Genomic DNA, 14608 nt, shown 5'->3' on the forward strand with positions numbered 1-14608 from the left:
GATGATTATTTCCATTGCCGATGTAATCATATTACAATACATCAAGTAAGCGAATAGGTGTTAAGATGATTATTTCCAGTGTCGATGTAATATTATTACAATACCACAAGTAAGCAACCAGGTGTGAGATGAGAGTTTCCAGTGTCGATGTGTTATTATTTACATACCCCAGGTTAGCAACTAGGTGTTAAGATGATTATTTCCAGTATCGACGTGATATTATTACAATACATCAAGTAAGCAAATAGCTGTTAAGATGATTATTTCCAGTGTCGACGTAATATTATTACAATACATCAAGTAAGCAAATAGGTGTTAAGATGATTATTTCCAGTGTCGACGTAATATTATTACAATACATCAAGTAAGCATATATGTGTTAAGATGATTATTTCCAGTGTCGACGTAATATTATTACAATACATCAAGTAAGCAAATAGGTGTTAAGATGATTATTTCCAGTGTCGATGTAATATTATTACAATACATCAAGTAAGCAAATAGGTGTTAAGATGATTATTTCCAGTGTCGATGTTGTATTATTAAAATACATCAAGTAAGCAAATAGGTGTTAAGATGATTATTTCCAGTGTCGATGTAATATTATTACAATACATCAAGTAAGCAAATAGGTGTTAAGATGATTATTTCCAGTGTCGATGTTGTATTATTAAAATACATCAAGTAAGCAAATAGGTGTTAAGATGATTATTTCCAGTGCCGATGTTGTATTATTACAATACATCAAGTAAACAAATAGGTGTTAAGATGATTATTTCCATTGCCGATGTTGTATTATTAAAATACATCAAGTAAACAAATAGGTGTTAAGATGATTATTTCCAGTGCCGATGTGATATTATTAAAATACATCAAGTAAGCATATATGTGTTAAGATGATTATTTCCAGTGTCGATGTAATATTATTACAATACATCAAGTAAGCAAATAGGTGTTAAGATGATTATTTCCAGTGTCGATGTAATATTATTAAAATACATCAAGTAAGCAAATAGGTGTAAAGATGATTATTTCCAGTGTCGAAGTAATATTATTAAAATACATCAAGTAAGCAAATAGGTGTTAAGATGATTATTTCCAGTGTCGAAGTAATATTATTAAAATACATCAAGTAAGCAAATAGGTGTTAAGATGATTATTTCCATTGTCGATGTAATATTATTACAATACATCAAGTAAGCAAATATGTGTTAAGATGATTATTTCCAGTGTCGATGTGATATTATTACAATACATCAAGTAAACAAATAGGTGTTAAGTTGATTATTTCCATTGCCGATGTGATATTATTACAATACATCAAGTAAGCAAATAGGTGTTAAGATGATTATTTCCAGTGTCGAAGTAATCATATTACAATACATCACGTAAGCAAATAGGTGTAAGATGATTATTTCCAGTGCCGATGTAATCATATTACAATACATCAAGTAAGCAAATAGGTGTTAAGATGATTATTTCCAGTGCCGATGTAATCATATTACAATACATCAAGTAAGCAAATATGTGTTAAGATGATTATTTCCAGTGCCGATGTAATCATATTACAATACATCAAGTAAGCAAATAGGTGTTAAGATGATTATTTCCAGTGTCGATGTAATCATATTACAATACATCAAGTAAGCAAATAGGTGTTAAGATGATTATTTCCAGTGCCGATGTAATATTATTACAATACACCAAGTAAGCAAATAGGTGTTAAGATGATTATTTCCAGTGTCGATGTAATATTATTACAATACATCAAGTAAGCAAATAGGTGTTAAGATGATTATTTCCAGTGTCGATGTAATATTATTACAATACATCAAGTAAGCAAATAGGTGTTAAGATGATTATTTCCAGTGTCGATGTAATATTATTACAATACATCAAGTAAGCAAATAGGTGTTAAGATGATTATTTCCAGTGTCGATGTAATATTATTACAATACATCAAGTAAGCAAATAGGTGTAAGATGATTATTTCCAGTGTCGATGTAATATTATTACAATACCACAAGTAAGCAACCAGGTGTGAGATGAGAGTTTCCAGTGTCGATGTGTTATTATTTATATACCCCAGGTTAGCAAATAGGTGTTAAGATGATTATTTCCAGTATCGATGTAATATTATTACAATACATCAAGTAAGCAAATAGGTGTTAAGATGATTATTTCCAGTGTCGATGTAATATTATTACAATACATCAAGTAAGCAAATAGGTGTTAAGATGATTATTTCCAGTGTCGATGTAAGTTTATTTCAATACATCAAGTAAACAAATATGTGTTAAGATGAATATTTCCAGTGTCGATGTAATATTATTACAATACATCAAGTAAGCAAATAGCTGTTAAGATGATTATTTCCAGTGTCGATGTAATATTATTACAATACATCCAGTAAGCATATATGTGTTAAGATGATTATTTCCAGTGTCGATGTAATATTATTACAATACATCAAGTAAGCAAATAGGTGTTAAGATGATTATTTCCAGTGTCGATGTAATATTATTACAATACCACAAGTAAGCAACCAGGTGTGAGATGAGAGTTTCCAGTGTCGATGTGTTATTATTTATATACCCCAGGTTAGCAACTAGGTGTTAAGATGATTATTTCCAGTATCGATGTGATATTATTACAATACATCAAGTAAGCAAATAGGTGTAAGATGATTATTTCCAGTGTCGATGTAATATTATTACAATACATCAAGTAAGCAAATAGGTGTTAAGATGATTATTTCCAGTGTCGATGTAATTTTATTACAATACATCAAGTAAGCAAATATGTGTTAAGATGAATATTTCCAGTGTCGATGTAATATTATTACAATACATCAAGTAAGCAAATATGTGTTAAGATGAATATTTCCAGTGTCGATGTAATATTATTACAATACATCAAGTAAGCAAATAGGTGTTAAGATGATTATTTCCAGTGTCGATGTAATATTATTACAATACATCAAGTAAGCAAATAGGTGTAAGATGATTATTTCCAGTGTCGATGTAATATTATTACAATACCACAAGTAAGCAACCAGGTGTGAGATGAGAGTTTCCAGTGTCTATGTGTTATTATTTATATACCCCAGGTTAGCAACTAGGTGTTAAGATGAGCGTTTCCAGTATCGATGTGATATTATTACAATACATCAAGTAAGCAACTAGGTGTTAAGATGAGGGTTTCCAGTGTTAATTTTTCCAGTATCAATGTTTCCAGTATCAATGTTTCCAGTATTATGTGATATTATTACATCTTTCTTTTTGGGGTCACGTTTATTTAGTCCCGTTTAAGACATTTGTCAATATTTTCTTTTCATTTCAATTATGAGGTATTAACAAAACAAAATAAAGCAACAATTAAGGAATATTGAATGATGAAACAATAAGTATACTGTTAGGAGAGAGTAGGAAGTCATTCTTATAGGTTGTACCTACCATTTTGCATAAGACAGCTGAATGCAACCAACACCAGTATGATCCACTCCTTGGGCTGAGTTCCCGACATGAGATATAACTGTCGAAAAACACGAATTATAAATACACTTATTATCGGAGGCTTGGGTAGCCGTAACGACATTACACAGAGAGAAATGATGGTTACAAAAGCCGTACTTATTGTTACTGGTAACAACATGGCCATACATAAAATGTTCTGAAATGGTAACGTAAGGCAGAATTTTGATATGTCATAGCTCAAGAAAAGAATGAGTGCTGGAAATGTTTCTACGTAGCTACTCTGGTTTTCAAGATATTGATTGGGTGAAAACATCCGATGCTACTAAAATTGTTAGTGGGTGGGGCGTTTCGAAAAAAGAACCATCGTGACACTATCTAAGCGGAGCGCCACCATCTTAGCGTCGCCAGTAAATTTTTGTCAAAAATGCCTCCCAGACTGCCGGAAGTGGCACTTCCAAGGCCTTGTAAGTTGCATCTAAGCATCATTCATTTTGAGGTCTCATGTTTCAGAAATCTTCACTTAAAAAAGGGGGTAAATTAGAAAAGTTTTATTCGGTATTTACTTTCTAGAAAAATTGGACTTTACGTTACTTTGTAATCTCTGCTTTATTCATTTTTTTTTCACATAGGTTAATGAAGATATAACAGTACGCTATGGTATTCAGATGGTAGCCATAGACTATACGCGTTGAGTGGCAGCCTCATTGGGAATTTTAGGCGTAAATGAATTGTAAGGTTTGTGTTATCATTGTTTGTTTCAGATGCCAAAAAGGGACCTACTGGGTAGGAAGGAGGGGGGGGGGGCTGAGAAGGTGGGCCGTGTAGGGGACTGTGCCTCAATATTCTAAGTTACCTAGTTAAACTATTGGGCACTGTTATAGGAACATTAAAACTGATAGATGTAGTAAATATATTTATGAACAGTACTTTAACATCAGACTGATACACTGTTGAATCTACATCTTAAAACCAATCGGTTAAATCTCAGGAGCTCTCTACATTTCTTGTTTTTCTAACAAAATCCGTGAAAAATAAGCCAAACGCACGGTCATCATATCTGCGATCGTGCATATACGTTGCGAGCGGCCTATTAACTAAGATCATGTGTAGCATTATGCTCCCTTGTTCCTATTTTATAGAGAGGAGTGTCGGCATGGTTATGAAGTCAAAGTGACTTTCTGACTTCTGATGGATTTAGCGGAAGTTTTGGAAAATCGGACTATTTTGATCCGTGTCGGATTATTTTAATCCGATTCCGTCCTAATTATATATATTAACGATTTCGACCATACCTTGCATTATAGTACAGAAAACTTGATCCGTGACCTTGCAGAGTTATCAGCCATTTCCGTAAGCAGATCGATTAACGGCTTTACAGACATCTACCAATACATTGACTATATCCGCTCCGCATGAAACGAACTCAAAAGACTCAAATAAAAAGGAATTCGAACAGAAATGGGTATTCTCCTGCAAAAACCCCTTATCGAAAGAAACAATCACGAAATTGGAAAACGGAAACCCCGGTGTTTACAATGGAAGTAATGATGTACTGCAATGATCTCTAGATCACCTATGGTGCTAAGCAACGCGATATATATATACATAAAGTTTGTTCAAAGTATCTCTTTCGAGATCCGGCTTTAGGAATCACAAATGATTTTAGAGTTGGTTGGCATTATGTTTGATCTCTAGAGTAAGGCAAAATATGTCACCAAAAACAGAACTAGTATTGTTCGATACAGGTGACAAACGCCTGCAGTGATATCACGACCTTCCTTACCAGTTTAGAACCTCTGGACATACATTCAGCGTCCATGCATGGCCTAGTTGGTTAGGGTGTCCTCGCACAGGGCGGGGGCCCGGGTTCGGGTTCCGGTGGAGGCTGAAAGGTTTTTCACTGTTCTTGATTTTCCAACTCATTACGATTTTCATATATGAAAATCGTAATGAGTTGGAAAATCAAGAACAGTGAAAAAACTTTCAGCCTCCATATATATATATATATATATATATATATATATATATATATATATATATATATATATATATATATATATAACTATGGATCCTACCTTAGGTCGACAGTTACAAGAATGAACATTAAGTCGACACTGAAATGTCGACCTAAGGTACACTGTTGACCTAAGGTACACTTTTTTACCATAAACTGTCGACCTAAGGTACATATTATGCTTATATATATATATATATATATATATATATATATATATATATATATATATATATAGATAGATAGATAAATAGATATAGAGATATAAATATATATATATATATAAATATATATATATATATATATATATATATATATATATATATATATATATATATATATATATATATATATATATATATATACGTGGCCACTGGATGACAGGGAATTTCTCCCCTCCTCCCCCTTTTTCCAAATGGCTCAGTTTCGTCATTACAAGTATGATAACATTTGCACACAAAATCGTAAGGGTGTGTCTGCAAACACATCACTGAATATAAGAAACTTGAAACGTACTCATTGGATGTTCTTGTTTACAAACAGTGTCATAGGATTTCCGATTTTGAAAATCACAAAATAAAAAGGTTTATACTTACAGTTTGTCCCTTTTAGGTCTCGTTGGAAGTTTAATCTTGTACGGTTTCTCTGTTGTTGATAAGCTGCTGTTAAGCACTGATATGACTTTAACGTTTACATAGAGTTAAACCACAGGGAAACAGCGGAAGTACATGACATGTCACAACGTGTTTAGGAGAATCTCATTTCGTAGACACTCTTTCAATGGCAGGTAGACTGCACCATACTTATGCGGCATAGAACCGAGGATGAGAATAAGTGCTGTGTTGAAATGATGCCTTATTTAAATATTTCATAGTTAGTCAAGATTTCACCTTCGCGAGAGATTACGTATCGGCTTCACGGAAACAAAACGAACTACACTTTCTTTAAAAGACTTACAGAACGTAAAAGATTAATCATAACAATGGTACCAATGTAAGCACTGATATAATTCGAAAGTACATGCAGGCTAATCGAGAACTCCACGAAAGTACAAACAGGCTAAACGAGAACTCCACGAAAATACGTGCAGGCTAAACGAGAACTCCACGAAAGTACCTGCAAGCTAAACGAGAACTCCACGAAAATACATGAAGGCTAAACGAGAATTCCACGAAAGTAAATGCAGGCTAACCGAGAACTCCACGAAAGTAAATGCAGGCGAACCGAGAACTCCACGAAAGTACATGCAGGCTAAAAGAGAACTCCACGAAAATACATGCATGCAAGGTTTCCGAGTCCGTGTGGTGTCTTCTCTGACAAACGACACTGGGTCAGGCGTTGCCAACTGTGACACCTTTCGGAACTTAGAGAAAAATGTTCTCATTATTATTAAGAATAAAGCATAAAATATGGCCATCCCGAGCTCGGCTACGAATTCATACACCTTCAAAGCAGCTCTAGGTTCCCTCACTGTGGTACTTTATCTGGATATAAGTCAACACTATTTCGTATGTCTGTGAATAATTTGGAGGGTCAGAGCTTCCAGAAAAATAATTAAAAAATAATTAAATAATGAATACTTTATACAGTTTTTGCACACCAATTTTAAACATAATGCTCTATAAGCTAACTGATTATATGAGATGTCCAATGAGAAATCCAAAATATGACATATATAGAACTCGCAATCAATATTACATGGCAAGGCAAGTCAAGTCAGATGTCATTCAGAGTGACCCAGTTACATGTGCAAGACACTTTGGTGACATGGTACGTAGATTTATCAATGATGTATTGCAGAGCTCATAGCATCTAATTGGTGAAATGATTGATCACTTCTACAGAGTAGAATTTCAGCAAAGAGGTTCTCCTCACATTCACATGCTGGCATGGATCAGAGATGCCCCAGTGTATGATGATGCAACAAACTCTCAAGTAGAACAGTTCATGAACAAGTATGTCACATGCAAGAAACCACCACCAACTGTCAATAATTCAGTTAACTTGCAATCACACAGTCATGCGAAAACATGTAGAAAGAAAAGACAGGGTGTTTGTAAGTTTGGCTTTCCAATTTCACCAATGCCAAAGACAATGATTCTCACTCTATTAGGAGAAAATGACAAATGAAGACAAAGAACCATTGCCAACGCTGTATAACATGGTGATATGTTTTGTTGGATGGCCTGATGTTAGCAGATGATGTCCCTACTACATTTTAAGAGATGCTTCAAATCCTTGAAACCACAGAAGAACAGTACATTCGTGCCATTAGGTTCAACCTGACATCTGCCATAGTGTTTCTACAAAGATCTGCAAGTGAGAAACGAGTTAATGCCTACAGCAAGGCCTTACTAGAAATATGGAAAGCTAACATGGACATTCAATATGTTCTAGATGCATATTCTTGCGCTATGTTCATTGTCTCTTACATCAGCAAGGGTCAGAGAGGAATGAGCAATTTAATACAATATGCTACAAAAGAAGCCAGCGAAAGTAATCTTGATATCAAGCAATGTGTGAGACACATAGGAAACAAGTTCCTAAACCATGTTGAAATCAGTGCTCGAGAGGTTATTCATTTGGTTCTTCAAGTGTCTCTCAGGAAAGCTTCAAGACCGTTCGTATTTATCAACACATTGCCGTTAGAAGATCGCACAATATTGCTAAAACCATTGTATTACATTCAACAATTACCAGATAGTTCAACAAATATTGAACGTATGGGGCCCGGCCTAAAGTACTAAAAAGTTACTGTTTAGCTGACCTTGCTGCGTGGTTTGATGTTTCCACAGACAAAAAAAGATCCGCTGAGGACATTCAAGATGAAATATGATGCCAACATAAAATGCTACACAATGGGACATTTGCTTTCAAAAGGAGAAATAACCAAACTATCAGTAGGTAACGTGCGCTTCCATAAAGGAAATGATTTTGAAAATTACTGCAGAGAGCAATTGATGCTGTTTCTGCCTTGGCGAAAGGAGGCAGAGCTCATAGGTTTATTTAAAACATAACAGGACAACTACCACTCCTTAGAAGCAACCATCAAGGAAGAGGGGGGAAATTACAATCAAAACAGTGATGTTATTGATGTTGCAATAAAGTCTTTAGATAATGAAGATGAATGTGCCAACCAAACTCTTGCACTAAAGACAGAACATATAGAACAGATAGATAGAGACAAACTGGATCAAGAAAGACCACTTCAGCCACAAGTGTTATATGATATCGGTCAGGACATTGGTGTATCTGTAAACACACTAAATACAAAGGAATTACTGCAACCCCGTCTACCCGATTCTGACTATCATTTTATTGTTTACAGTCTCAATGTAAAGCAAAAAGGGCATTTCTACCATGTACTTCACTGGTTTAAAACAAACAAAACACCAATTGCCACATTTTTGACTGGAGGTGCAGGTGTATGTTATATCACAAGTACTCAAAGCCCTCTATAATACAGTCTTGAGATGCTTCTCAACTGTGCCTGGTAATAACCCTGATGCCACACACATACTTTTGATGGCCCCAACTGGTAAGGTAGCTTATGGTGTTAAAGGTAACGCAATACACAGTGCTCTAGGAATACCAGCTAGCCAAGGTTTTCACTATAAGGCCTTAGCTTCTGACAGATTCAACTGTATGCAAGTCAAATACCAGAGTTTGAAAGTGGTTTATATCGATTAAGTATCTGTAGTGATCATGAATAATGGGTAGCAAAACAGTGTTTCGAGGTGTTAGGATCATTGTGTTGGTAATCTATTTCAACTGAGGCCAGTATTTGATGGCTGGATATTTAATGATTTGAGCATAGATTATGGCCCTTTTGCCACCAACCTATGGAAAGAAAACTTCACAGCATTTGAAGTGGATGATATCATGCGACCAAAAGATGACAAAACATTTGCCATGGTTCTGAATCGTTTGAGAGGAGGAAATCACACAAAAGGAGACTTGATATTGTTTAAGACCAGGGCACTCCCTTTGGAAGTAATACCAACAAATGCGACTCAATTATTTCAAACAAACACTAAGGTCAATACACACAACAAAGATGTGTTTGCTTGTTTGAAAAGTGAAAGGGTTAAAATTCATTCACAAGATGTTTTTACAGGAGATATTAAAAAAAAAACAGTGAAAGAAAAGCTTTTGCAACATATTCCCAATGACCCACGAAAAACTGTGGGTTTGTTCTATGAGTTGTCGTTTGGAATTGGACAAAGACTAGAATTGTGTTTAAACGCGGCAGTTGATGATGGATTGAATTATGGAGCTTGGGTGTTTTCAAATATAGTGACCAACATCAAGAAGGAACAGTCGTAATTGTTTGGCTCTATAGGCATGCAAAGAAACATTTACTCACTGATGGCATTCCATCAACATGGACTCCAATCTCAAGAGTTTCATGGCAGTTTAAAACTGGCCGAAATCAAAATGCTGAGATATTTGCGCAAACAGTTTCCGCTTCGTCCAGCTGCTGCAAAACCCGTTCATAGATGCCAAGGTGATACCCTAAATGAAGTAGTCATAGATATGCCAGGGACTAAGTCTCAATGTCACATTCACTATGTTGCTTTAAGTAGAGTTACATCATTGAACGGCCTTTGCATTCGCAGCCTTGATCCGTCAAAAATTAATGTAGATCCTAACGCTGTGAAAGAAATGAATGAACTTAGAACTACTAGAGCAATGCATTCATGCATGTCTTCCTTACATCCCACTAAATACGCTATAACATTCCTACATCGAAATTTAATATCATTTCAAAAACATATGCCTGATATCCAGAATGACAAATCAATCGTTTCAGCTGATGTTCTTGTGTTTACAGAATGCCACCTCTCAAGAAAAGAAACTGGAGAAAACATACAAATAACAGGATGTACACTATTTAAAAAATATTCAACAACAGGATTCCACAATACATTCTCTATATGGCAGTAGACTTCTATGTTGATTTTTTTTTAAACATATCAGATAAACAAAGACTTCTCTCTTTCTTTATTAACTCACCACATTTTTCACAACTAATTGATGTTCCAACAATTGACTGCAACTCATCTTTAAACCATATTTATACCAACATCTCTTCTGCTGTTGTAACTTGTGGAATTTTAGAAAGCTTTTACAGTGACCACAAAGCTACATGGATCAGGTTACACAGTAAACAATAGATCACCATTTGTAGGCTCACAACTTCATATTTGCAAAGATAAACCTTACCAGTTCCTCCTTATCAGCTATGAGAAATTATGATGTGAGCAATACACATGTATAATCTTGTATTATATTATGTGTTCCAATGTGTTGATAAACCTCTTCTTTCTTATTCAAAACATCTTTTCCTGCCATAATTGTCCTTGTAACAGCAACTTCATTTTGTTTTCTGCCACATGCTCTTGTACAGTGCTACAGTAAATATGCATTTTTTTATTCTTCATTGCAAGAAAATCTCCAGAAAGAAACATCCGTTGTAAGCTGGATACTTGACCAAAAAGATGAGAGTTTGATTCATTTGGTAATCAACAAAGCCCAAATTTTTCTCAAATGGATATTCCAATTTAAATTTTGTATTTCAAATCTTCAAAAAATTGAGTACAAGAGCCCTATTGTTTTTTTTTGTGTATAGCCACGTACAGTAAAATGACCTGTGTTTATCATGCCATAGTGTTATTGTATTAAAATGGTGGTTCGGGCCATTTCTATTGTAACAGCTAGTTCTGGTTATACTAACAACAAGAAGTCTAGTGCACTGAAGTCATCGAAACCTCAATGCATTTTGCATTCTGGTTTATTCCTTTCCAGAGGCAAAGGAATCTATGCGATAGTGATGGCATGTGTGTTTGTGTGTGTGTCTGAGCATATGCTTGTAAAGACGGTAACTCAAAAAGTTTATGATGGAGTATCTTCATGCTTGGTTTGTGGATCTTTCTTATTAATGCAAGAACTATATTTTATCTGTGAAGGGAAAGATTTTTTGAGGGTCAGTAGAGGTGAACGTCTGAAGACCTTGTAAACATGATAAATCTAAAAATACTTCATTGTTCAACTTCATATTTGGTGTGAAGATCCAGCTTTGTAAGTACAACCACCTTATTGAAGTTAATGGAGGTCAAACGTCAATTGATTTCAACAGAGATCGAAGTATGAAAACTCTGCAAACATAACAGATGACAGTGCTGCTTGGTTGCAGTTCATATGTGTTACGTGCCGTCCACATGGTGAGTGCATGGATCCTTTTGAAACCAGTAGATGTCAAAGGTCATTTGCCGTCAAAGGAACTCACAATGTGAGAACCTTGTGAACATGATAAGTAACGTAAGATTTGGATGGACTTGGTATGTATGATCCACCTTATTGAGTAGAAGATCCCTATTCTTCTCTGTGAATGTCATTTAAGGTCAACGTTTTTGAATTTTGTAAGCATGCACCTGATATATCAAAAGGTGCATCTTTTTGGAAATTCATTCTAGGTTAATATAGGTCTGAAAACCGTGAAGAAATAATAACAGCAAAAGTGACGCTTTGTTGATGGACTTCTTTCTTGATAGTTAGGTCCGTGTTTGTGCAAGAATCTTCCTGATCAGTAATCGTCAATACATGAGAATCTTGTTGGAAGTGTTACTGTGTAATGCTCTCATAAGAAATTTGACAAGGAAACACTATGCCTGGTTTCTGGTTCCATTCCATCCCCCTTACCCCCCCCCCATTTGTGGTTTTGTACAAGTCAAAACAAGCTCGATCTTTCAGAAAAGTACTGGCAATGATTTTTTCCACTGTATTTATTTACAATACCGTAACACATAATACAACAGAATCAGCAAACGACTTAAATAAGAAGCTTACGTAAAGAAATCATAATAGTCGTCAAGGTTACACAAATTGTTGTTTTGCTTAGATATAAAATAGTGAAAGTCAAGTCGAAAGCGAAACTTAAAGTAAAATTCGTGCACATCTGGGATTTTTTTATTCAACCTACAAGTATAAATAAATTGTTTAGCATACAAAAATAAAAAGTTCACAGGATTACCCATATCATCAAAATCCCCAAAACAAATATTGGTCAAATTAAAAGTACAATTTATTTTAATGCAATTTGAATTCACTGCCTCCCAGAATCGCTCAACGTGACTACAGTTATGAAACAACTGTATTAGTACTGGCAATGATGAAATAGTGAAGCAACTAATGAGAAGAGGTCTACCTAAGACAATGGCAATACCTGGAGTAAAAAACAGTAAAGTCATAACGTCTGGAAAAGGTGGAGTTGGGAACTCTACAGTAGCAGGTATGTAGTGTAGACATTTTGCATTACGATGGTAAAATTGATTTACCTTCTCATATTAATCTGATCTGTCTATCTTTCAGAAGCCATAGGTACAACTCTAAAGTGCCTTGTCTATATAGCTCGTATAATAATTTACTATAAACATTTAAACAGTATATTTTCGTCCTACTTTATGTGTTGAATTATGTTCATTTAAATAATAATGAAGTCTAAGATATAGAAATATTGTAAAGGACATTTAAAACACAAAACACATCATATAAAATGGGTGGGGGAGGGGGTACAATTTCTTGATATATTGCAATCATTCAACCACAGAGGAAAATAAATCTCTAAAAAGAGAAAGATATTGATGAAGTTCTTAATACAGAGAACATTGACAGTTATTAAGCACATATTTCAGGCTACAACAAGAAGATTATATTAAAAGTAAAGCTTCTACAGAGTTTATATTCCCTAATGATATCACAGACCACCTGTACTGTAATTCAAGTTCCTGGAGAAGATAAAAGTTTAACCACTCAAAGTAGGTTACATTAAATCAACCTTATCTCAAGTTAGGGAAACGTTTTAGATGGGATACCAACTAGCAGTGTGGATTTCCCCCTTCAACGCAAGCTTTAAATGGTTTGCCTAAAGAATATCCCTTTATTTTTATAATGGCTACTTTAAGCGTCCTATATGTGCATTCTTAGGCAGGACAAGTCTCTCAGAACACAACCATTGATTTTGTGATGTAAAGAGCACAATTTGTTTATATGTTTTGAAGATTAAAGTAGCAAAACCGAAAATCTCTCTGTTCTTGTGATGTTTTCATGGTTTGATCAGATTTACCAAAATCAAACTTGTATCAATTATATATATATATATATATATATATATATATATATATATATATATATATATATATATATATATATATATATATATATATATATATATTGAGTGGCAATGCACTTAGCACAGAGAAATGTACCTATCTTCACAACATCAATTTTTCAGTATAATTTCAGTAACTTGGTGACATCATTCATAAAAGTGATTTTAACAGATCAAAAAAACTTGAGATTTTCTTGCTTTACTATCACTTTGACTGAACGTTTTCATTTAGATTGTATAGCCTACTTGACAACTTGCAATTTAATCATGCTAAATGCGTTATATTTATTCAGCCACCGCTATTGTGTATCACAACTATTGAAGTTCTATATGTAAGTGTTAGACGGAGTAATAGTAAATAAAATACTGTCCGTTTTGATACACTACCAAATGTACAACGCTGTATTGAAGAAGTTGATATTTACATGTCGCAAAACATTGTATGTTAGTATGGGAATTTTTAATGTCTCATAATTTGTTTCCCAAAAACAATATGGAACTCATGGGGTTCAAGACATAAATACAGACTTCTATAAAGATATAACAGCCAAAGCCAACCAGGATATTCCTAACTCTTGCCTACCAATACGACCTAACTTAACTTAGCCTAAGGCTTCTAACATTGGTACAATTGTAGGCTACCATACCAAACAGGTGACGAATGGGTCTAAGTTATATCCTTGGCCTATATAACAGTATTCATACGGTAAGAATTTGTTAACTCTATGATAGTATATATCACTGACAGATTTAGAGTCTACAGCAACACTAACCCACGCAGACCTAAGTTATTAGGCTACACAACAGTAGGCCTAGCTTTAGGATATTCATTTATCAAAGGTATAGTGATAAATCGTCGACAACCGAATATTTCAAAGGTTTCAGAATACACCTCTCGCTGTGGAAGTCAACGTGGGCCAAATATTGAACATTTATTAACATTCGGCT

At 34.5% G+C, this 14608-nt stretch overlaps 1 protein-coding gene across 2 annotated transcripts in view; it reads right to left on the minus strand.

The window, feature by feature from the left end:
* LOC139964111 (complement factor B-like) overlaps positions 1–6102 on the minus strand; it is a 57857-nt gene extending 51755 nt beyond the window's left edge. The window contains exons 1-2 of one of the 2 annotated variants that reach the window (XM_071965466.1): positions 6087–6102; positions 3456–3534 (exon numbers count right to left, since the gene is read on the minus strand). In XM_071965466.1, coding sequence (XP_071821567.1) covers positions 3456–3525 — 70 coding nt within the window. In that variant the 5' untranslated portion in view covers positions 3526–3534; positions 6087–6102. The remainder of the gene's footprint in view (positions 1–3455; positions 3535–6086) is intronic. The other variant, XM_071965467.1, reaches the window with a different exon arrangement.
* Positions 6103–14608: the final 8506 nt, after the last annotated feature.

This window comes from Apostichopus japonicus, chromosome 22 (genome assembly GCF_037975245.1).
Source record: "Apostichopus japonicus isolate 1M-3 chromosome 22, ASM3797524v1, whole genome shotgun sequence".
Lineage (NCBI taxonomy): Eukaryota > Metazoa > Echinodermata > Holothuroidea > Aspidochirotida > Stichopodidae > Apostichopus > Apostichopus japonicus.